The sequence below is a fragment of the Podarcis cretensis genome, assembly GCF_951804945.1.
Source record: "Podarcis cretensis genome assembly, chromosome: 17".
In the NCBI taxonomy this organism is placed as follows: Eukaryota; Metazoa; Chordata; class Lepidosauria; order Squamata; family Lacertidae; genus Podarcis; species Podarcis cretensis.
Genome location: NC_137187.1, coordinates 37,549,157 through 37,572,755, shown reverse-complemented (window position 1 = coordinate 37,572,755; position 23,599 = coordinate 37,549,157). Strand labels below are relative to the sequence as shown.

The window sequence follows — 23,599 nt, the reverse complement described above, 5'->3', positions numbered from 1 at the left end:
AAAGATCATCACCCATGTGGCTGAAATAAGACAAGGGGAGCCTGCAACAAAATGTTGCAGTGTGTCTTCCTCTCCTAAGGGGGGGGGGACTCCAGCCAGCCTGAAGGAACAGAAGCCCCATGGAGAGGGGGGAAGCAGATACCTTTGCTTGACCACCCCACAAGCCTTCTCCTGCTGTGCTACATAGCTACCCTTGGTGGAAGAGGACTGGCTCTGCACCCAAAAGACCCCAGGTGCTTTTGCCAGCATCTCCAGGTATGGCTGGAAAAGACCCCTCTCTGAAACCCTCAAGTGCCGCCAGACAGTGTTGACAATACTGGGACAGATAGAGCAATGGTCTGACTCAGCTTAAGGAAGCTTCCTATAGTTCCAACCTCAGCATTTTGTAGTTACAATGGTACCTCGGGTTAAGTACTTAATTCGTTCCGGAGGTCCATTCTTAACCTGAAACTGTTCTTAACCTGAAGCACCACTTTAGCTAATGGGGCCTCCTGCTGCCGCCGCACCGCCGGAGCCCAATTTCTGTTCTCATCCTGAAGCAAAGTTCTTAACCTGAGGTACTATTTCTGGGTTAGCGGAGTCTGTAACCTGAAGTGTCTGTAACCTGAGGTACCACTGTATATAGGCGAGGTGTTTTGGGGAGTGGGAAATAATTCCCTCTCCCCCACCCAATCCTTCCTCCTGTAATATCACTCTATAATACAGGCAAGGAGTTTAAATTTCACATCACCCCACAATCCTGATTCCCGCTTCTGAAGCTCTAAGGGATGTGATTTAATTCCCCTTTTTCTCTCCCCTCCCAAGATCCAATCTTTCCCTCATCTCCACAACCGGTACCTCAACATTTCATCCTGGAAACTCACAAGTCCTTGTCAGGCCATTTTGAGGGGTGCTATGGTTTAAATTTACAATTTTATATACTTTCGTATACCTAGGGCAGGTGTAGGGAACCTTTGAGCCACTAGATATTGCTGAACTACAACGCCCAACATCCCTGGTCATTAGCCATACTGGTTGGGGCCGATGAGAGTTGTAGTTCAGCAACATCTGAAGGAGCAAAAGTTCCCCACATCTCACCTAGGCAGTATGTAGAAGCTACTAGCTTCTTTTGTGTTGCTCTGTTTCACTTCCAGTCGATAGTGAACTTAGTGGTTGAGTGCCTATTAGAAGGCATGACAATACATTAAAATAATATAGTATTATCCCTGTTTTTGCAAATGGGACAAACTGGATCAGAGAGAATGACTCAATAAGCCCATTCCAGAGCTGTATCTATGGGGGGGGGAGCTTTCTTTGTCCAGAGGGGCGCTGTTGAGGTTCCCAATCTATGTGTGTGCCAATCTGGGTCTTTGACCCAAGTGAAATAAAGCCTAGTTTCACCCCTGCCCAACCCTAACCACGTCTACTCAGAAGCAAATCCTACTGAATCAAATGGAGCTTTATTCCAAATGAATGGGGTTAGTTAGGATTGCAACCAAAGTCTATGAGAAAGGTAAGACCTGAACCCGAGTCTCGCAATGCCACATCAAACTGCCCATACCTTACAAGCCACAAATGTATCTACTCTTAAGTCCACAGTTTCCCCAATCACCTCCCCAGACATATTTCAGACATAATGTGGGTAGACTACTGGAGTTTATCCAAAGGTGGCCCCAGAATTTGTCTTCCCACCCAGCCAATGGTCTGGGATGTAGCCAATGGAAGCTGTAGTCAAGCAATACAAGTGTCTTTTAACCCTGATGGCTATATTCTAGCCATAGCTGTCATCTTTCAGATTTGAAAATAAGGGACCAGCAGCCTCAAAAATAAGGGATCAGCAGCCTCACCTGTCCCGGGGACAGTCTATGGGATATCTAACAATCCAGGATAGCAGCGGGAAACGGCGCTGGAATAAGGGAATTTCCCGCAAAAAAAGGGAAGGTTGACAGCTATGATTCTAGCTCTACTGGAGGGAGGGAAAATGCAGTTGCACTCAAATCCTGTTTCTGAGCTTTTTCCCCAGGCTGGGCCTTGTGAGTGCTGCTGGTCTAGATTGGACCTTCACCTGATCCAGCAGGTCTTTGGCATTCTTATGTTCTTGGGGACCAGAGGTTCCCCATCCCATCCCTCCCCTGATCAACAGAGACCACTATCCCGTTCCCCACATCATTGTCAGACTTGCGTCTCAAAGGTCCATCATCTACATTTGTTGTTTTTCCAAAGCCCAGTGAGACAAGAGTGCACATCTCAGCAAAAGTCCAGCTCTTGAGTCTGAGGCAGGTGGCCTGGGGGTTGGGGGCAGGGAGAACGGAGCAGAAATGGGAATTTAAACGACAGTCAACAAGAGAGCCCAAGGCTGGCACTGATCGGTTCCCAGGTAAAAGTTGAGATCAGCAGAAAGTTTTTGCAGAAAAGGGAAGAATTGGAAGCTAACTGCACCCAGAGAGGCACTGCTGTCAGCAAAACAGGAGGAAAATGAGTCACTGACTGAGCTACTTCTCTGTCCTCCCACCCCCCAGACACACACCATGAACACACAGATATTTTTGTGGTTTTCTGCAAATTCAAACCACGGGGCTGGGAAAACACCAGGAGCCGGCAGGACACAGAGCTTTTGTGTCCCTCTTCCAAACCCGAGAGGCCTGGATTTTGCAGGGGAATTCCTATTCCCTTAAGGGGTTTGGTCTAGGTCTTCTGTTTTCATTTTAATTGGGGTTATATAGTTAACCCTAGGTCATGGAAGTCCAGCCTCAACTGGGTGAGAGGTGGTAAGAGACATGCTTTTGGCACATGCTCAGAGACACCTCCTTTCCACTCTTCTTCCTAAGGGCCAGGCTTCTGAGATTAGAACCAGCTCTCTGTGCTTAACCCAGGTGAGCCCATATTCGGATGAAAAGCAGCTTTACATGCCATGCACCGCAAGGAGGGAAATAAAATAAAGGTAGCACAGTTCCTAAACCCAGCTGGTCTACAGCTAAAGTGTCTTAAACTGAAAGCAGGAAAGTATTATCGACTGCATATAGGCCTCCAAGCAGGATTCGAAACTCCCATTTTTCTAGGCGCATTTTGTGACAGGGAATTTCATTAGTGCAAGGAGTTTCTAAGCTGTGGGCACAGTACTGCGCCTAAGATTTCAGATTAAAACTGCAGAGCGGAAGGAAAGGAGTACAGAGGTACCTCGGGTTAAGTACTTTATTCGTTTCGAGGTCCGTTCTTAACCTGAAACTGTTCTTAACCTGAAGCACCACTTTAGCTAATGGGGCCTCCCGCTGCCGCCCCACCGCTGGAGCACAATTTCTGTTCTCATCCTGAAGCAAAGTTCTTAACCCGAGGTACTATTTCTGGGTTAGCGAAGTCTTTAACCTGAAGGGTCTGTAACCCGAGGTTCCACTGTACCTTTTCTGCCTCCCCACTTCCAGCTACTCTCTGAAGACTGGAAACGAGACCCTCTTAAGAATATATAGGGGTAGGGGGGCAGGGGAAGGACTAGAAAAATGAACATAATATTTTAGCTGCAGTTCATTCATTTTCAGCTTGGTATTCTCCTTATAAAAAAGTGCACCTAGACGTTCTGTTGTTGTGCCCACAACCTAGAAAGTTTAACGTGCCATTTAGCTCCTAGCTTTCATATCTCAGTTTCTAACAGTGCCTCCAAGATATTTGCAAAAGCCCTAACCAATAAACAACACTTCCCCTTCCATAATGGGGGCGGGGAGAGAGAGAGAGAGAGAGAGAGAGAGAAGAAAAAAATCACGGACCCCGATTCCCAATAACGCCAGTGCTCCAGGAGTCACTTCTGACCCTGTGCACAAGAGCAGAGTTCTCTTTTTTTCACGCCGCTCCGTTCACCCGTCGGGGACCAATTGGACACGCGTCGGGCCTCTCCCCACGAGTCGTCCCGTCCGCGCGCCTGGAAACGCTAGCCTAGCGGGAAACGCAGCCGGCCTTCCTTGCACGGGGATTCACAAGTGCCGTTGCACGGATAAGTGATCCGGGAGGCGACTCGGATTCCCCAGGGGCGCCTGCCGAAGATGCCCCGCCCGATCCTCATCCCGATCCTAAGCGCGCAGGGGGCGCCTTCTCACCTGAGCAGCTGGAGCGCGTCCGTGGATCGCGGATCTTCCACGAGGACGTAGACGGTGGCGGGGGGCGGCTCCGGGTTGGGGGGCCTCTCGCTCGTGTCATGGGACATCATTCCCCCGCCCCCCCCCACTGGAGCCCCCCCCCCCGGTAGATAATCTGGGGCTCCCGGCGATTAATGCGGGGAGAGGCGCTCCGGATCCAAGTTGGGGAGAATGGCGCAGAAGCGATTCAGGCCCAAGAGCTGCGGGTGGGTGGCGGGTTCAAGAGACCCGTCTCCTCCCAGCGCGGGAGAAAAACATCCAGCCGGAGTGTTGCTTCATTTTCCGGCTGGAGAGGGAGCAAGCGGGGGGAGATCTCCACGGGAAATGACATCAGACTGGGATCCTCCCCCGGGTGGAGCTGGGATCGGAGGCGATCTCTCTGCCAAGGCGAAGCGACGGGGTCTTAAAATTGGTCGGCGCTCAGCTGAGATTTTACTTTCTTGGGCTCCATGATCACTGAAGATGGTGACAGCAGCCACGAAATTAAAAGACGCCTGCTTCTTGGGAGAAAAGCAATGACAAACCTAGACAGCATCTTGAGAAGTAGAGACATCACCTTGCCAACAAAGGTCCGTATAGTTAAAGCTCTGGTTTTCCCAGTAGTGATGTATGGAAGTGAGAGCTGGACCATAAAGAAGGCTGATCGCCGAAGAATTGGTGCTTTTGAATTATGGTGCTGGAGGAGACTCTTGAGAGTCCCATGGACTGCAAGAAGATCAAACCTCTCCATTCTGAAGGAAATCAGCCCTGAGTGCTCACTGGAAGGACAGATTGTGAAGCTGAGGCTCCAGTACTTTGGCCACCCCATGAGAAGAGAAGACTCCCTGGAGAAGACCCTGTTGTTGGGAAAGATGGAGGGCACAAGGAGAAGGGGGCGACAGAGGACGAGATGGTTGGATAGTGTTTTCGAGGTTACCAGCATGAGTCTGACCAAGCTGCGGGGGGCAGTGGAGGACAGGAGTGCCTGGCGTTCTCTGGTCCAGGGGGGCACGAAGAGTCGGACACGACTAAACGACTAAACAACAACAACAACAGCTGGGATCGCTAGCAAGCGTGCCTCTGAGCATGTGCAGAATGATCGCCGCCGCGGATGACTGAGATTGCAGGTCCGAGTCTGGCTTGTCGACTTGCGCCCTTGAACCTCACATTTTCAGACGGATGGGCCACCTGCTTGATGTTGCCACTTGGGGGGGGGAGGTTAGGTCTCCCTAAGGCAGGGGTCTGCAACCTTTAAGACAAAGAGAGCCACTTGGACCCGTTTCCGAAGGAAAAAAACTGGGAGCCGCAAAACTCGTCATTATAAAAATAACTTTTTTGTCACTTTTTTATTATTTCTTTGTTTGATCCCTCAGAATTACTCCTCCTCATAGAAATAAACATTAAATTAACAAGTTACCTTTTTTTGTGTGTGTGTTCTTCACTCCCCTTCAAAATAGTGACCAGCGTACATGCCCCCTTTTAATGCAGTGACCAGCATACATGCCCCCTTTCAATGCAGTGACCAGCGTACATGCCCCTTACAATGTGGCGGGCGGGAAGGTGACGTCGGGACGGTGCGTGACTAACGCACACACCGCCCCCATGCGACGTCACAGCCAGTACAGCGCCCGCCACAGTGGGGAGTGTCGGGGCGCACAATGCGCCTCCTCCCCTCGTTAGTATCCGCCCCAGAGCCGCGGCAAAGGTGTAAAAGAGCCACATGCGGCTCCGGAGCCGCGGGTTGCAGACCCCTGCCCTAAGGCAACCAGTAGCTGGGATCTGTGAGAGAAGCATCGAGCTAAATAGATTCCAGGGTCCGGATGTGATCTGGTGCTCTCCCAAAGGAACTTGCAATACTCTTCCCATCCTGTATTAATTCGGCTATCAGCTAAGACCCTGTTCCAGCCTTGCTTGTCTGAATTTGCTAAATTTCTGTCGTTACTCACGGATATCATATTTTATTCATTCCTTCGCAAGAGCACCTAAATTATTGAAGAGATTTGTTATACCGACAAATATGACAATATTGCTTTGCCATCAGAGAATATGCATTGCAAGGGGTTGGACTAGATCATAGAATCATAGAATCATAGAGTTGGAAGAGACCACAAGGGCCATCGAGTCCAACCCCCTGCCAAGCAGGAAACACCATCAGAGCACTCCTGACATATGGTTGTCAAGCCTCTGCTTAAAGACCTCCAAAGAAGGAGACTCCACCACACTCCTTGGCAGCAAATTCCACTGTCGAACAGCTCTTACTGTCAGGAAGTTCTTCCTAATGTTTAGGTGGAATCTTCTTTCTTGTAGTTTGGAACCATTGCTCCGTGTCCGCTTCTCTGGAGCAGCAGAAAACAACCTTTCTCTCTCCTCTATGTGACATCCTTTTATATATTTGAACATGGCTATCATATCACCCCTTAACCTCCTCTTCTCCAGGCTAAACATGCCTAGCTCCCTTAGCCGTTCCTCATAAGGCATCGTTTCCAGGCCTTTGACCATTTTGGTTGCCCTCCTCTGGACACGTTCCAGTTTGTCAGTGTCCTTCTTGAACTAGATGACCTTTGGCTCCCTTCTAACTCTTAAGAGTCTATGATTCTATAAATCAGTGGGTTTCATTACCACAGGTAATAGTTGCTGTCTCACATTCTCTTCTGTCTTGTCCCTTTGCCAGCAGACAATATAAAGCTGCCATACACACAAGGAAAGAATCTACAGAATCTCATAAATACCAGCAAAATAGATATTATTTGTTGTCATTATCTTCCAAATCTTCCTTATGCTGCAGTCCGAGACACGTTACTTGGCATTTCCCACAATAATCACATGTGAGTTTAGTGGTGAATCATACCCGATTCCTTCCCACCTCCTGATTTCCAAACAAGTTGCTATTACCTTAACTACCAACAACACAAACGTAACAGGCTATATGTAACTCTAGAAATTCGTTTTCAAACGCAACTCAACATATAGCAGGATATATGTTTTCTGCTGCTCCAGAGAAGTGGACACGGAGCAATGGTTCCAAACTACAAGAAAAAAGATTCCACGTAAACATTAGGAAGAACTTCCTGACAGTAAGAGCTGTTTGACAGTGGAATTTGCTGCCAAGGAGTGTGGTGGAGTCTCCTTCTTTGGAGGTCTTTAAGCAGAGGCTTGACAACCATATGTCAGGAGTGCTCTGATGGTGTTTCCTGCTTGGCAGGGGGTTGGACTCGATGGCCCTTGTGGTCTCTTCCAACTCTTCTATGATTCTATGATTCAATAGACCAACTTATCATATAAACGAAAAATATTATGAGACGTTAAAGTCCAGCAGATTGATCAGGAAATACAATCTATTCAGTTCTTATATTAGCAATATCCATGGGGTGGAATTCTAATATCAGTCTTGTGGTGTTCCATGTGAAGATGATTTCAAGAATTCTAGCGTTCCTGGTATGCAGGTTCCAGACAAAGAACTTGGAAGAATGGCACATGCAGAAAATAAGACAAGGATTCCAGGATAATTCCTTGTTTCACCCAACCAGGCTTCGTCAGCTGTGCCCACTCGTATTCTTGTATATCATAGACATCGAACATGGAACATAATGGATTCAGGCATAACCTTACTACTATCTTATAATCCCACCAGTATGATTGCACCAAATGATTGTTTTATCACTTTTAGGAATATCACCATGAGCTACTGGATGTCACATTTTCTACTATCAGGAATTCTGGGGCATATTATAGACTTATTTCGTTTCTTTCGTAATATTTCTTAGCAGCCTTTCACCATATGGAGTGGTGTCCAAACTTTTTTCAAAGAGGGCCAGATTTAATGTAGTGAAGGGCCGTGAGGGCCGACAAGAGGGCTAACCCATATTGTTGACCTTTTTTTAGGATTGAAGTTGTTGAGGTTTTAATACTTCAATTGAAATAATAAAGTATTATGATTGGATATATTAATTGGATGTTTTTTATTGGAAAATCAATAAAAATGATTTTTTAAAAAAAGAAGTTGCTGAGGTTTTTTTTAGGATTTTACCCCAGAAAACAAACTGCCACAGGGGCTGGATTAAACCGGATTAGGCCCCCGAAATGGACTTTGGACACGCCTGCCGTATGGTCTCTGGGCAGGGCAGTTTACAACAGTAGAAGATAGAATTATAAAAGCAGATAAAATGGTTGCAGTTGTAAAAACATGTAAAGCCACTCCAAGTGGAACCAGTGGCGTAGCGTGGGTTGTCAGCACCCGGGGCAAGGCAAATAATTTGCGCCCCCTAACCCATGGATTTGCGCCCCCTAACCCGTGGATTTGCGCCCCCTAACCCTAACCCCAAGATGTTGCGCCCGGTGCGGCCGACCCCCCCTGCACCCCTCACGCTACGCCACTGAGTGGAACTATGCCTTCACTATGTTAGATGGACCTCGTCAGGGAGGGAGTCCATAGTTCAGTGGCTGCTGCAAAGGAAGCCCTTTCCTGAGCCACCGTCACCCGCAGTTCTGAGGGTGACAGCAGGCCTGGTCCAAGACATTTGGGCAACTGAGGTGAAACACCAAATGCTGCCCCTTCTCTGCCAGGGAAGATGGGGAAGAAGGCTTCGCCTGACCTCGAGGGAGTCTCACCTACCAAGATCTTGCACACAAGAAGCTTGGTCAGTAGGGATGGAGACATTCCTTTGGATATTTGGGGCCTAAGTTGTTGTAGGGCAGAGCTCTCCAAACTGTGTGTCACGACACGTTAGTGTGTCGGCTGGAGTCTGTAGGTGTGTTGTGCGAACGCTCCCAGGGTTGGAAAGGGATTGGTGGTGGGGGTATACAAAAATAAAATGAAACTAATAATTATTATTATTCTTTATTCTTTATACTGCGCCCATCTGGCTGCGCTTCCCCAGCCACTCTGGGCGGCTTCCAAAAAAATATATTAAAATACTGTAATACATTAATTTATGAGGAATTTTTAAAAAGTTTAAACAAACATTTGCCCCCCAAAACCCGGAAGCCTTTCTTCTAGGCATTTTGACAACAGATATCCCAAGTGATAAAAGAAGGGGATTCCTATACACAACAATAGCAGCGAGAATGTTGATTGCTAAGAATTGGGAGGGAAAGAAAATTACAACGAGAGAAAAATGGCAGATAAAGCTTTCTGAATATTTGGAACTTGCAAAAATGACAGAAATAATCAGGAATCAAACCAGCCAAAATTTTATAAAAGAGTGGGGATGCTATGGAGGGTACTTAAAAAAGCATTGCTCCCAAATAAAATCTTTAGTTTGCTTTGATTAATTTTCACAAATTGCATGACCGATGGATAATATAGTGTATATAATGCTGATAATTGATAAGGTGAAAAAGGACACCGTTAAAAAAGGAGGAAATGACCCACAGTGAGGCAGATGGAAGTTACACTGGAAAAGTAGATTATTTACGATTTATGGAGGTGTTGAATTTTTAAATTAATTTTGGGTGTTTTTTCATGATTTTTTCTTTTTTGTACTCTATGATATTTTTGATGATGAATGGAATAGATGTAATATTAAATGAAACCAATAAAGAGCATTGACCAGGAGAGGGAATGGAAAGGGGTTAGTTTAACCTCCGGTTTGCTAGTAAAACTGAATTACAGTGGTACCTCGGGTTAAGTACTTAATTCGTTCCAGAGGTCCGTTCTTAACCTGAAACTTTTCTTAACCTGAAGCACCACTTTAGCTAATGGGGCCTCCTGCTGCTGCCCTGCCGCCAAAGCACGATTCCTGTTCTCATCCTGAAGCAAAGTTCTTAACCCAAGGTACTGTTTCTGGGTTAGCGGAGTCTGTAACCTGAAGCGTATGTAACCCGAGGTACCACTGTATTGTGTCGTGAAATGATGCATGTCTACAAAGTGTGCCACCAGCGTAGAAAGTTTGGAAAGCTCTGCTGTAGGGCTTTAAGCGCTAATGTGAGCACCTCAAATTGCATTTGCAAATGAACTGGCAAAACAGCGCTAGACTAGAGCACACACTCAGAAGCATTGCCTACACCTGCAATAAAATAAAGGGCTGGATCCTGAGGTGCCCTAGTGGGGTGTACCACTTCAGAACTGGAGTCTGGGGTTGCTTTTCTTTCTTTTTAATGTCGCTGTACGCTGTGGTATAAACCACTGAGCCTTGGGCTTGCCGATCAGAAGGTCGGTAGTTCGAATCCCCACAACGGGGTGAGCTCCCATTGCTCAGTCCCTGCTCCTGCCAACCTGGCAGTTTGAAAGCACGTCAAAGTGCAAATAGATAAATAGGTATCACTGCGGTGGGAAGGAAAAGGGCATTTCCGTGTGCTGCTCTGGTTTCGCCAAAAGCGGCTTAGTCGTGCTTGCCACATGACCCGGAAAAACTGTCTGTGGACAAACGCCGGCTCCCTCGGCCAGTAAAGTGAGATGAGCACCGCAACCCCAGAGTCGGCCATGACTGGACTTAACTGTCAGGGGTCCTTTACCTTTACCTTTTTACGTGAAAGAGTCCTGTCACTCCTGTAGGCTGTAGAAGTAGCACTGAAAGGTGGGAGAACAGCAGTTACAAGTACAGTCATACCTCGGGACAAATACACTTCAGGATAAGTATTTTTGGGTTGCACTCTGTGGCAACCCAGAAGTAACAGAGCCCGTTGCTTCCAGGTTTGCACAGATGTTCAAAATGACGTCACACGCATGCGCGGAAGCGGTGAAACACAACACGCGCAGACGCACTATTGCGTCTTACGTTCTGTTCAGGATGTGAACGGGGCTCCGAAACGGATCCCGTTCGCATCCCAAGATACCACTGTACAGTGGTACCTTGGGTTACAGACACTTCAGGTTACAGACGCTTCAGGTTACAGACTCCGCTAACCCAGAGATAATACCTCGGGTTAAGAACTTTGCTTCAGGATGAGAACAGAAATCGCGCGGCGGCAGCGAGAGGCCCTATTAGCTAAAGTGGTACCTCAGGTTAAGAACAGTTTCAGGTTAAGAACGGACCTCCAGAATGAATTAAGTTCTTAAACCGAGGTACCACTGTATGAGCTGTGAAGCAGAAAATCCGTGGTTCAGATCTCATCTCTCTCTACCACGAACTCACTTGAAGGCCTTAGGGAAGCCGCAAAGTGGAGGCAGGAAGTAGTGATGTTGGAAAGCTGATAATGCAGAGTTTTTCAAAAAGGAACAGCAATCAGTCACATTAGGCATATGTCTTTATTAAGCAGCATGTCAGGAACAGCATGTACACAAATTACAAAAGAATAGAATGTGCTGAAAACTGAAACTGCCCAAAGCAATTTAAAACACCTTCATTTGGGCTGGAACCTCCTCTTCTGCACCTTCATCTCAAGGCAGATAATGCTTCCTTGCATAAATATAATGAAAGCGCTAGGATGTCAGAGCTATGTGACACTCCTGGGTAGCTCAGATGGGAGAGCATGGGGCTCTTAATCTAAGGGTTGTGGGTTTGAGCCCCATGTTGGGCAAAAGTTACAATTCTGTGATACAATTTTGTGATTCCCACAAAATCATTAATCTGAGCTTTAAGAAAAGTTCCCTCTTTTTGTGCCTGTTAATGAGCTGAGGCAGATGCACAAATGAATTGTCACTGTATAGTACATAAGAGCCACGGGCTCCTTTGGAGAAACTGCCAGTGAAACACGGTGCAGGCAAGGAACAAAGCATGCTTTGTGTTTATTAGGCTTTTTCTTTTAGTGTGGGGTATCTGGTGGCGAATTTGCGCAGCTGGTAAAAAACAAAACACAATCCCATGAGCAGGAAGGCTCCCAAATGGCTTGCCATACGTTGAAGCAAATGCACATTACTATCCAAAGAGAGGATTTCCATATGACTATTGCCCAGAGTCTAAAATTAATCTATAAACACTGCATTCTCCTTCAACCTCAGTCTCCCTCATCTGCAGTATGGGTATGATAATAGCACTGAACTATCTAACTATCTAAAGGGACTCGGGTAGCGCTGTGGGTTAAACCACAGAGCCTAGGACTTGCCGATCAGAAGGTCGGCGGTTCGAATCCCTGCGACAGGGTGAGCTCCTGTTGCTCGGTCCCTGCTTCTGCCAACCTAGCAGTTCGAAAGCACGTCAAAGTGCAAGTAGATAAATAGGTACCGCTCCGGCGGGAAGGTAAATGGCGTTTCCGTGCGCTGCTCTGGTTCGCCAAAAGCGGCTTAGTCATGTTGACCACATGACCCGGAAGCTGTCTGCGGACAAACGCCGGCTCCCTTGGCCAGTAAAGTGAGATGAGCGCCGCAACCCCACAGTTGGTCATGACTGGACCTAATGGTCAGGGGTCCCTTTACCTTTATCTAACATTGCATTAAGGTTAATGCTGAAGCCTTACAGCTGAAAAGTCACGCAATGGTTCAAAAACATTTAGGTCATAACAAATTTGTGGGTCTTTGTCGTGCCACAAGATCCCCCTTCAGTTCTTTCCACTCTCATTTCTTTTAATGTGACAGACTCATAGGACTAGCGGCCTTTTGCGAGAGGAATACAAACAGATCACTTTTAATATTTAAAAAGTGCTATTTGAATAAATGCCACAGGCATATATGGGGTGAACATCAAATTCAAGACCACTGAGGTTCACATCCAGCCTCTTTCTAGTTTGTTTATTTATTTGATTTATTTAACCCTTCATGTGCCACCATCCCCATCTTTTCTCTATAGCTGCTCAAGGCTGCCAACATTGGGGGGAAAATATAACTTTTTAAAAGTAAAGGCGGCACAATGAAAAAATAGTAAATTATTTTCCCACCCTCCCAATGACCGCGGTCCCCGAGGCAAGCTCTGTGGCTGGTTGCCTCTAAATTTCATCAGTCAAATTTCATCAAAAGCTTCCCCCGCCCCCCGCTGAAAGTGGGCGCAGGGAACGCGCCTGCGGCTGCAGGCAGAGTCAGAAGGGGGCGCTGTCGCCACGACCTGCGGTTTCCAAGCTGCCGGATTCCTGCTCTCTCCAGCCCACCTAAGATGCAGGCGAGGAAATGATGGGGCGATTTGCCAGCTGCCCGGGCCTCTGTTGCAGCTCAGCTGATGGAGCGAGCAGCACTGCGCGGGGGCCCCTTGGCAGCGCTGGCAGATGGGCAAATGGTACCCTTTCCTGCATTGTTAACACCACCATCCCCTGCAGCCGCCGGTGTCATTGCAGGACTCCTGGGCTGGGTCTGCAAAGCTCTCTTTCCTCCCTGCAGCAGAGGAGCGGTGTCTTCCCGGGAACTGACGGAGATAGCGAGGAACAGACTGTGTCTGTTTGGGGCGCGCATATGCCTGGTGTACAAAGCTGTGCGAACTGCTGGCTGCTCAATGCCAGGCTTTGTTGTTGTTTTTTTTAAATAATTTTTTATTAATTTTCCAATTTTTAACAAACACAACAAAAACAACATAGAAACAAACACATAAATTCATAATTTCTTAACCTTATTTCCATAAGCCTCTTTTCTCGGACTTCCCCATACCTTCCCCTTTTTGCATCCTTTTATTTTTAACAATTATTCAACAACCCTTTTAGCCAATTAAATATAAATTCATTCTCCCTTTCAATTTCACCCTAAATCAAACAAAATTTACCGCTGTAATTCTACGTCTTCCTCTCCCTTAGCATTTTAGCACTCCTCAATTTTATAGTAGCTCTTAAGATATATTTTAAACTTCTTCCAGTCTTCTTCCACAGTCTCTTTCTCTTGGTCGCGGATTCTGCCGGTCATTTCTGCCAGTCCCATAAAGTCGATCACTTTCACCTGCCATTCCTCCAGCGTGGGTAGCTCTTGTGTCTTCCAATACTTTGCTAGAAGAATCCTTGCTGCCGTAGTAGCGTACAAAAAGAAGTTTTTATCCTTCCTCGGCACCAGCTGGCCGACCATACCCAAGAGAAATGCCTCTGGTTTCTTATGAAAATTGCATTTAAGTACTTTCTTAATCTCATTATAAATCATTTCCCAGAAGGCCTTAATCTTTGGGCAGGTCCACCAAAGGTGGAAGAAGGTACCTTCAGTCTCTTTACATTTCCAACATTTGTTATTGGGCAAATGATAAATCTTCGCAAGCTTGACTGGAGTCATGTACCACCTGTAAATCATTTTCATAATGTTTTCTCGTAAGGCATTACATGCCGTGAATTTAATACCTGTGGTCCATAACTGCTCCCAGTCAGCAAACATAATGTCATGACCTATGTCCTGTGCCCATCTAATCATAGCTGACTTCACTGTCTCATCTATTGTATTCCACTTCAACAGCAAGTTATACATTCTTGATAAATTCTTAGTATTGGGTTCTAACAGTTCTGTTTCTAATTTCGATTTCTCCACCTGGAAACCGATTTTCCTGTCTTGTTTGTAGGCCTCCATTATTTGAAAATAATGGAGCCAATCCCGTACCTTGGACTTTATTTTCTCAAAACTTTGTAGTTTAAATTCACCACCTTCTTGTTCTAAAATTTCAGAATATTTTGGCCAATTAGTTCTCATATTAAGTTTCTTTACCTCCTTAGCCTCCATGCTCAATGCCAGGCTTTGCAGGGATTAACACTCTCTCTCGGTGCTTCCCTCCTCTCTCTCCCTCTGCCTGCACTGTTCTGGAGTCCTGCGTGCCTACGTTTCTGCATGCAGGGTGGTGCAAAGAACAGATCTGGCTTCAAATCCCCGATGTAAAATTAATCTTGGGCTAGGCAAGGATCTGAACACACTGTCACTTTAAAGCAGGTGTTAGAAGCATATTCCCCACCCCACCCAACCCCAGAATTCTTTGAGGAAAAAGAATGTGCTTTAAAGGTATAGGCAGGGGTCAGCAAACTTTTTCAGCAGGGGGCCTGTCCATTGTCCCTCAGACCTTGTGGGGGGCCGGACTATATTTTGAAGAAGAAAAAAATGAACAAATTCCTATGCCCCACAAATAAACCCAGAGATGCATTTTAAATAAAAGGACACATTCTACTCATGTAAAAACACACTGATTCCTGGACAATTCACGGGCCGGATTTAAAAGGTGATTGGGCCAGATCCCTGGGCCTTAGTTTGCCTACTCATGGTATAGTGTAATGCAGCCCAAGTCTACCTTACAAGGCTGCTGTGAAAATAAAATGAGATCATATCCACTTAAGGATATACATATAGTATATGTATATACTCACTATCTCTTCATTACTCTCTTCTCTACTTCTGCTTTGCAACTATGGATTCCACCTGTCAGTTATCCTTCTGTCTTCCTGTTATCTCTACCCATTCTTCTTGGTTTCTGTAGTAGCAGGGTGGAACATCTGGTGCCCGGGCCTAATCCTGCCTCCCAGGGCTTTCTAGAGGGCCTGCCACACCTCTTCCAGTCTGCCATACCCGCTGCGCATCATGTTCCAGCTGTCAGTCATGCCCTTGTACCCTTCCCTGCCTTATTCTTCCCACACTGAGCTCAATTCTGCCTTTATTAGGGTGCAGAGTGAGTGTTTGGTGGGTCAGGTAGAAGGCACACCTGCATCTTTCTCATTTGAACCTATAGTACCTGTCATTCTACTACTTTAGCTGCAGTCCCATACCCAAACTAATTTCACCAAACTAAATAACACTTACCTCTGAGCAGTATGCCTAGGCATACTGTGTGTTTCAAGCGCTTCACATACAGTTCTGTGGAGTCAGGACAGGCCTGGTTTCTACAGCATTAAAGTAGATCTAATGATGTGCACAGGACACAGGTGGCACTGTGGGTTAAACCACAGAGCCTAGGACTTGCCGATCAGAAGGTTGGCGGTTCGAATCCCCGCAACGGGGTGAGCTCCCGTTGCTCCAGTGGCGTAGCGTGGGTTGTCAGCACCCGGGGCAAGGCAAGTAATTTGCGCCCCCTAACCCATGGATTTGCGCCCCCTAACCCGTGGATTTGCGCCCCCTAACCCTAACCCCCAGATGTTGCGCCCGGTGCGGCCGACCCCCCCTGCACTGCCCACGCTACGCCACTGCGTTGCTCCCTCCCTGCTCCTGCCAACCTAGTAGTTCGAAAGCACATCAAAGTGCAAGTAGATAAATAGGTACCGCTCCGGCGGGAAGGTAAACGGCATTTCCGTGTGCTGCTCTGGTTCGCCAGAAGCAACTTAGTGCTGCTGGCCACATGACCCGGAAGCTGTACGCCAACTCCCTCGTCCAATAAAGCGAGATTAGCGCGCAACCCCAGAGTCGGTCACGATTGGACCTAATGGTCAGGGGTCCCTTTACCTTTACCTTTAATGATGTGCACACACATGTGGGAATCAGACTTTGGTGACTGGCAACTGAGTGCATGAACTGACATAACTAACACTATTGCATGTGTAGTGAGATAACATGAAACTGTCTCCGGTGTTATGTTTGTGACGGACCATTCACACATGCGGATAGTCTTTGGATTTCGTACATCGAGTGATGAGCCTGCATGTGTGTGAACCAGGCTAAAATTCATTTCCATAGTGTGTGTGCATAATTGTACCAATAAGCCAGCAGTTCTCAGTTGTCACAGTCGTGCAGCTGTATATTTGACTTAATCTTTGTGTTGTGTGCAAATGTGTCTTTGTCATTCACCCTTGCCTGACTGCTCCTCATTATCACATTGAAAGTGCAAAGTCACTTTCATTCTCACAACAAACAGTGGTGATTTCATTTCATTTCTTTTCTTTTAAAGAGGAGCTTCTTCAAGCCTGCCTGCAAGCAAACAACTTTCGATTCAGAAGCCCCGATTTATCAGCGGATCCCTAAGCATTCTGCACGTGTTCAGATGCACTATTGTCATGTTAACCTCTTCTCTCCCCCGTCCAGTATCCAAAACGGCTTCTGGGGCTCAAGTTGAAGCACACTGTTTAGTATAGCTTCTTATTCCATTTTTCGGATGGACACAGGCGAGATTGAGTGACATCAATCCACTGAGAGAGGTGTGGAAAGCGGGTGGTCTCCCAGATCTAAGGAACAATCAGTAAATCAACGATTTACTTGCAGGTAAAAAAAAATTGTGTAGGATCGGGATGAAGGAGTACTTGATATCGGCTGGATCTTGTCCTTTGTTTTAAATGCCAGTGGCCAGAGAAGTCAAAGCATATGCGTATGCAGAGACCCCTTTCTTTTCCCTCCTCACCTGGTAATCGCAACCTACGTCTTCTCTCTCTCAGCACCCCAAACACACACCTGAGATTATAAACGGCAGGGTCTTCCAGGATTAAAAGGGCGTGGAGGGGCTTCCGAGGAGGAGGAAACCCCCCCCCCCACATATACATGCAGCAGGGATGCTCAGATCTGTGTCTCCAGCGCCCGAAGGGTTAAAGCAGACAGCAGGAGAATAAGGCGCGCACACGCGTGCACATGCACACACACACACACACACGCACGCACACACACCCCGTCCGTCGGGGTGTGCAGCCAACAGCCATCCTGCACGACAGCCGGCCTCTGCGTGTCTGTGTTTGTGTGAAAGTGGGAGACGCGCGCACGCGCCACCGGGAAAGAAGGATGACCCGCCAGGGGCCGGACGCGAGGAGGTAAACAAACAATAAGACCACCTTCCCCCCCCCCCGCATTCCCGCCCGCGGCGTCTCCGCCTCCCCCGCCCCATTTCGCCCTCCTGCTCGGAACCCCGGGAAGGGTGAACCCCCCCCCCGGGACGGAGATTCCCCGAGACCCCCTTGCCAATGGGGCGGAAGAAAGCTGGCTTGGCCGGCTGGAGATGGGGTCGGCGCTGGGAGTGAAGACCCCGGCCACACATATACACACACCTGGCTTGTTTACACGGCTAAAAGGAAAAGCCCAACCCGGATCAAGAGGGAATCCACATTGTCGGGTAGGAAATGGTAAGCATTCAGGGAGATGGGCAATTGAGGAGGGGGCCTCTCATATATATATATATGTGTGTGTGTGTGTATGTGAAAATATATATATATCTGGAGTCTCTATTGTGGTTCCCTATCCACCCACCTTAAAAGTTTACAGGGGGTGGGTGGGTGGCCAAACCGCTCCCCCATCTATTTCAGGGTACGAGGGGGAATATTGTGGGGAGGGGGAAACAGCCTTGGCGGTGGGCCAACCTTCCACCAATGTGTTGGGGCTGGGAAGAGGAGGAGGAGATGAAAACAACACAAAGGGGCAGAATTGGGACGGGAAGACTTTGTGCTCCATAGGCATTCCTTAGCTCTGATCCAAGGGTTTTGTGTGTTGTGCATGTTCTGTAGGGGCGTCAGGGGACAAGGGATCGGAAATCACATCTTTATTTAGATTTAAAGTCCGCCCCTTTCCTATGTTTCAAGGCAGATAACGGCATGCATGTTTCTCTTGGCTATCCTGCAAGGCAGCGTAATTGTCAGCATTGCTCCCATTTTACAGATCGTAAATTAGCAGGGAGAGACAGGGGCTTGCCAAGCACCAGTACCAAGATCTGTGGCAGGGCTGGGATCCGTGGCCACGGCTCTGTTCAATGGCTCTAATGCAGCCCCAGGTTTAGGAACTGTGGGGAATGGGTAAGGGCAGCAGACAGAAGATCTGGTAGAGCACATCACTTTGCCTTTAAGTGAGTCCCCCAGAGTTGTGGCAGAGCAAAAACCCCAATCTCTCATTATAGGACACCCTGGCAGGCCTGTCTAGACCACTTCCCACTCCTCTGCGGGAGAATCTGTGTGAGTTGGTGGGCATGATTAAGTATCAGCTGCTATATATGGTAATGTTGGTAGGGGGCATGCAGCGGAAGCGAGCCTTTCTCCCCACCTCTGGAGAGTCAACAGAGGGCAGAAACCTCATTAGATGGACAAATGACATATGACTGATACCTGGATGTGGACACTGTGACCTTTTCCCCTCCTCTAGTCAGGAAACGGCTGTGATTTGGTGTGGGTTAGTGCATTCCTGGCATAATAACCCCTCCCTGTGCAGGAGAAATGTCTGAACCTTGAGTGTTTGGGTGAAGGATCGCTGCATAAACAGCTCCTCTCCGCAGCCACCCCAGAAATAGAAGCCTTTCCGTCTTGGAGAAATAAACCTCTTGAATACACAGTTGCTCAGCCCTAGCCAGAGAGACGGCTGCATCACTCTAGCAAGACAAACTTGCACTTCCCATTTGTTTGGGTCTTTGGTGCTTTTTGGGAAGATACAATCCCCTTGTGAATTAACCTGACGCCGAAACCAAAACCACCCTCTGTAGTAACCAGGGCTGACACCGATCGCGGCAGGAACACACCCACCCATCTCATATCACACTGCGAATTAGCCACAGGGACCGGTTAAATATTGAATGAGTGAAACAGGGCAGAAAGCGGAATGAAAGGAGACCCAGCCTGATCAGGGCCAAAGCCTCGGGAGACAGCGGGTCAACAGCTCAGCAGTGTGTGGAGGGGTGCCTGAGAATTGGGACCCCTGTGTTTGGAAGCGACCCAAACAGAAGGAGTAAATGAAGTCTAGGGAGACCAAGGCTGTACATGGTGGAAGCTGGAACTTCTGGGTCCTGTTCCCAATTGCAAAGCAGTTGCTGGCCTAGTGCAGGGAGACTGGGAGCAGCTCTGCGGCAGGCTGACCTAGTTTAATTTACCGGGCTGGTGGTGAATCCCATCCACTCCTCTCCCCCACCCCCACTAACACCGGTGGAAGAATCAATGGGATTTTTCTGTAACTAGAAAGCAGACACCAGAGGGGTAGACGTGCTAATCTACTCCATCAAAGATAACAAGGGGGCATGAAGCTCAAAGTGGTACAAATTTATTGTGGCATCACTTGAGCCGACTTTTGTCAGGTGCACACATCAACTAATAACTTAACCAGTGGCTGGGGGGGGGGGGGGCAGGCCTGGGAACTGAGAGAGGGCTGGATCAAAAGAGAGGCAAGCTAGAATTCCTGGATTTGAATGTGTGCGCCAGATGTGCACCCTGGATCAAATTTGGATCAGGACCCACAAGCCAGTCCAGGATTTCCACCTCCAAAGGTTATTAGTAACGACTTCAGCATGTGCCAGGGTGGGGTGAGAGGAACACAAATTTGGTCTAAGGCAGATCAGCTGCTTCTGTGTCGCTTCCTGGGCTGTTCCATTCCTCCAGGCAAGCCAGGGAGGAAGGAAGCACTTGGTGAATTGCCTAGCAACTATCTGATGTTGTTACCATTGGGAGGCAAGGGTTGCAGGGATGCGGGTGGCACTGTGGTCTAAACCACTGAGCCTAGGACTTGCCGATCAGAAGGTCGGCGGTTCAAATCTCTGCGACGGGGTGAGCTCCCGTTGCTCGGTCCCTGCTCCTGCCAACCTAGCAGTTCGAAAGCACACCAGTGCAAGTAGATAAATAGGTACTGCTCCGGCGGGAAGGTAAACGGCGTTTCCATGCGCTGCTGTGGTTTCGCCAGAAGCGGCTTAGTCATGCTGGCCACATGACCCAGAAGCTGTCTGCGGACAAACGCTGGCTCCCTCAGCCTATAGAGCAAGATGAGCCGGGACCTAACGGTCAGGGGTACCTTTACCTTTATCTGATGTTGTTACCATTGGGAGGGAAGGATTGCAAGTTTGTGAGCGGGGTCCACTTGGTGGAAATTGTAGAGAGACTGGCCTGCAGCATCTAAAACCTACTGGAACAGGAAGTGCAGGAACAGGAAAAACTGATTATACAGTGAAGAAAGCTTTGGCGGGGGTAATGAGAGGAGAGAGGAGAACATATTTCAGAGGAGTTTATCCCCCATCCCCAGCTACAATTTCCAAACTACAGTTCACAATATTGTTGGGGAGAAGTTATGTGTCTTTAATGTGTGGTGTGTATGCAGTCAAGACTGAGAAGGAAACAATGGTTTTGTTTTAGTTGACTGTATACACACACCCGTGGGAGCCTTTTTGGCTGGAGTGCGGGGTAAAAACCGTGTGTGTCTGTGTGTCTGTGTGTCTTTGAAGCTCAGAGGCTAATAGTTTTCACAAGCCCTGATGCAATGTGCAGTCCAGGTCTCCGCTGTGTGTGGTGCATTCCACGCCCTGAGTGCTTTCCTTTTAAGCTGGACTTTTTATGTTCACGATCCACATTCCTTCATTCCCCTCCTCAGGGCGGGTCCAGGAGAAAGGAATCTGGCCCTGGGAAGGGAGAGGAGACCTGTTGCAGAGGATTAGAACAGGAAGAAGAGAGCGCCCTAGACTTCTGCTGTGTTGTGTGCGGACGGTGGGTGAAAGGATTTAGAGAGTTAAGCCCTCCAAATGCATGGCTGGGAGCTTTGAGGGGGCCCCTTGTCTCCTGATGGGAAGGGGCATTAAGTGGGAAGGAGCAGGGAGAATTATTCCTCTGGAGTCCTTCTCTGGTCTCCCCCTTTTTTCCCCTTTCTAAGCCGATTTAAAGTCAGGTGACAGCTTCTTCCCCTGCAAACTTTCTAATCCCAACTTCAATGGAAGAGGAAGGAGTGGGAGGCAGACGGATAAGTGGGAACCAGAGAAAGTACTTGCCCCACCCCCACCCCAACAGACCCCAAATCCTGGCTTCCACTCTCTTGGCCAAAATCACCTAGACTCACTAAAGGAGGGACAAAGCCTGTGGGCATCTTGCTGGGCACTTTTGAGAGCAGAATGTGGGACCAGATGTTCTCAGCTTAGGTCTTTATAGTGGTCCAGATTCTTTCTTCTCCTGGGTCTCCTCCCTCTCCGGTTGGAAGTGCTTAATGGGAAAATGATGAAATCAGTTCACAGGTAGCTCCATGGGGCCTCATCTTTATAGTAGGAGATGGCCTCCAACATTTCTCCGATGAAAATAGGGACGTCCATCACCAGTGCTTTGCTTCTAGAAAAAAAGGTGCCAGCGCTGTGTACCCATGCGTAATCCCAGGAAAAAAACCCACCACTGATAATAATTTTATCACTTAGACTCACTCTGACCCCTTATATGGGATTTGGTATATAAATTTTCCCTTGGCTTTTTTGCTGGCACATGTAGGAGCAGCATGGATAGCTGGCTCGGGTGAATACCTGATGTTTCCTCCCTTGATGGTCTTGATTTATGGGCTACTACTAAAATGAGGCTGTATTTTAAGCTGTATTTTAATTGTTTGCTGTTGTTGTTTTTCTATTACATTTTATTGTAATTCATATTTGGTGTCAGCTGCCCTGAGCCTGGCCCTGGCCGGGGAGGGCGGGGTATAAATAAATATATTATTATTATTATTATTATTATTATTATTATTATTATTATTAATTATACCCCTGGGTTTTCCCAGCCACTCTGGGCAGCTTCCGGCATATATAAAAACATGACAAAACATTAAACATTAAAAAACTTCCTTCAGATGTCTTCTAAAGGTTGTATAGGTTGAGCTCCTTGGCTCGGGGGTTGCATAACTCCATACCCTCCAACATTTCTCTGATGAAAATAGGGACGTCCTAAGGAAAAGTGGGACATTCCGGGATCAAATCAGAAACCTGGATGGCTTCTGTAAATCTGGAACATTCCCTGGAGAACAGGGACACTCGGAGGGTCTGGTGTGATGGGGGCCTAATTTTCCACCAGGCCCACATAGCCAGCCTTTTCCGTCAAGTCTGAAGTTAGAGCGAAACCCTCTCTCTCCCACCTTCATTCTGGCTCAGCAATTCTCTTTCCGTGGGAGGGCGTTACTAACAGGCAAATACCAATACAGGCATAATAAAATGTATTCTCAAAGGGGAGATCAGATTGAAAGGAGAGGCTGGTGGTATTTTTCAGAAAATTAAAAAAAATTAAAATAAGCCCACCCTCATGAGCCGCCACAACTGAGTCTCAGGGGCCGTGTACACACCATGCATTTAAAAGACATTTTTCTCCCCAAAGAAAACTGTAGTTTGTCATGGGTGCTGAGCATTGCAGCACTGCAAGGCATAAACTACAGTTCTCATAATTATTTGAGGGGAGAAGTATATGGTGCGTATGGAGCCGATCTAAGCCTCGGGAGATCTGCTGGCAACCCTAGGCAACCCTCGTTTCATTTCCACAGTCCTCCCCCCAACCTCCTGCCCCCAAAACACATTTCTTGTCATGAAGCCTTGACCTCTAGACTCTTTTGGAAGTTATTTCGCCTGCTCCTGGCTAAATGTGAGAGCCAGTGAACCTTGTGCTGGCACCCAAAAACGCTTCGTCATCAATTAAAGTGCAATTATTGGATCAATATCCATGTGCAGGTATGTTTTATTTTAGTAAAACTGAGCTGCAAGTATTATTTGCAGTGTTCCCTGATATGCCCTCTGTGGGACGGAGGTTGGATCCAATAACCATGACGTTATTTTCTTTATGGTTTCTTTGTTTTGTACGTTTATTGCCCTTCAGCAAAGTGTTCCCAGGGTGGTTTCTAGCAAAACAAAATAGCAATAAAATCGATACCAAGTTGAACACAAATAATCACCACCAAGACCCAGAAATTAAAAGCAGCTGATCGAAACAGTTTAAAACACACATCTTAAAGGCCTCGGAGAACAAAAATATATTTGCTTGGCACTGAAAATATAGGAAGGTTGGCATCCTGGTTGGGGAGGGAATTATAGAAATGGGGCGTCTTTTCTGAGAAGGCCCTCTGCCCTGTCATTACCCAGCTCAGCTTAGCTCAGGCACCCAGTATTTTT

The 23,599-nt window shown here is 47.5% G+C and overlaps 2 protein-coding genes and 1 long non-coding RNA gene across 5 annotated transcripts in view; 2 read left to right on the top strand and 1 right to left on the bottom strand.

Annotated features, from left to right (window-relative positions):
* The window catches only part of TFE3 (transcription factor binding to IGHM enhancer 3), a 36,555-nt gene extending 32,137 nt beyond the window's left edge, over positions 1-4,418 (bottom strand). The window contains exon 1 of one of the 2 annotated variants that reach the window (XM_079960094.1): positions 4,065-4,418. In XM_079960094.1, the coding sequence (XP_079816220.1) occupies positions 4,065-4,174 (110 nt within the window). In that variant the 5' untranslated portion in view covers positions 4,175-4,418. The remainder of the gene's footprint in view (positions 1-4,064) is intronic. The other variant, XM_079960093.1, reaches the window with a different exon arrangement.
* LOC307206799 overlaps positions 1-7,819 on the top strand; it is a 335,840-nt gene extending 328,021 nt beyond the window's left edge. Inside the window, exons 2-3 of the long non-coding RNA XR_013834505.1 lie at positions 4,888-5,209; positions 7,750-7,819. This is a non-coding gene — a long non-coding RNA (uncharacterized lncRNA). The remainder of the gene's footprint in view (positions 1-4,887; positions 5,210-7,749) is intronic.
* A 9,585-nt stretch (positions 7,820-17,404) lies between these two features.
* CCDC120 (coiled-coil domain containing 120) overlaps positions 17,405-23,599 on the top strand; it is a 43,737-nt gene continuing 37,542 nt past the window's right edge. The window contains exon 1 of one of the 2 annotated variants that reach the window (XM_079960079.1): positions 17,405-17,558. The gene's annotated coding sequence lies outside the window, so the exon portion shown is untranslated. Of the gene's footprint in view, positions 17,559-17,663; positions 17,868-23,599 lie in introns of those variants that run through there. The other variant, XM_079960078.1, reaches the window with a different exon arrangement.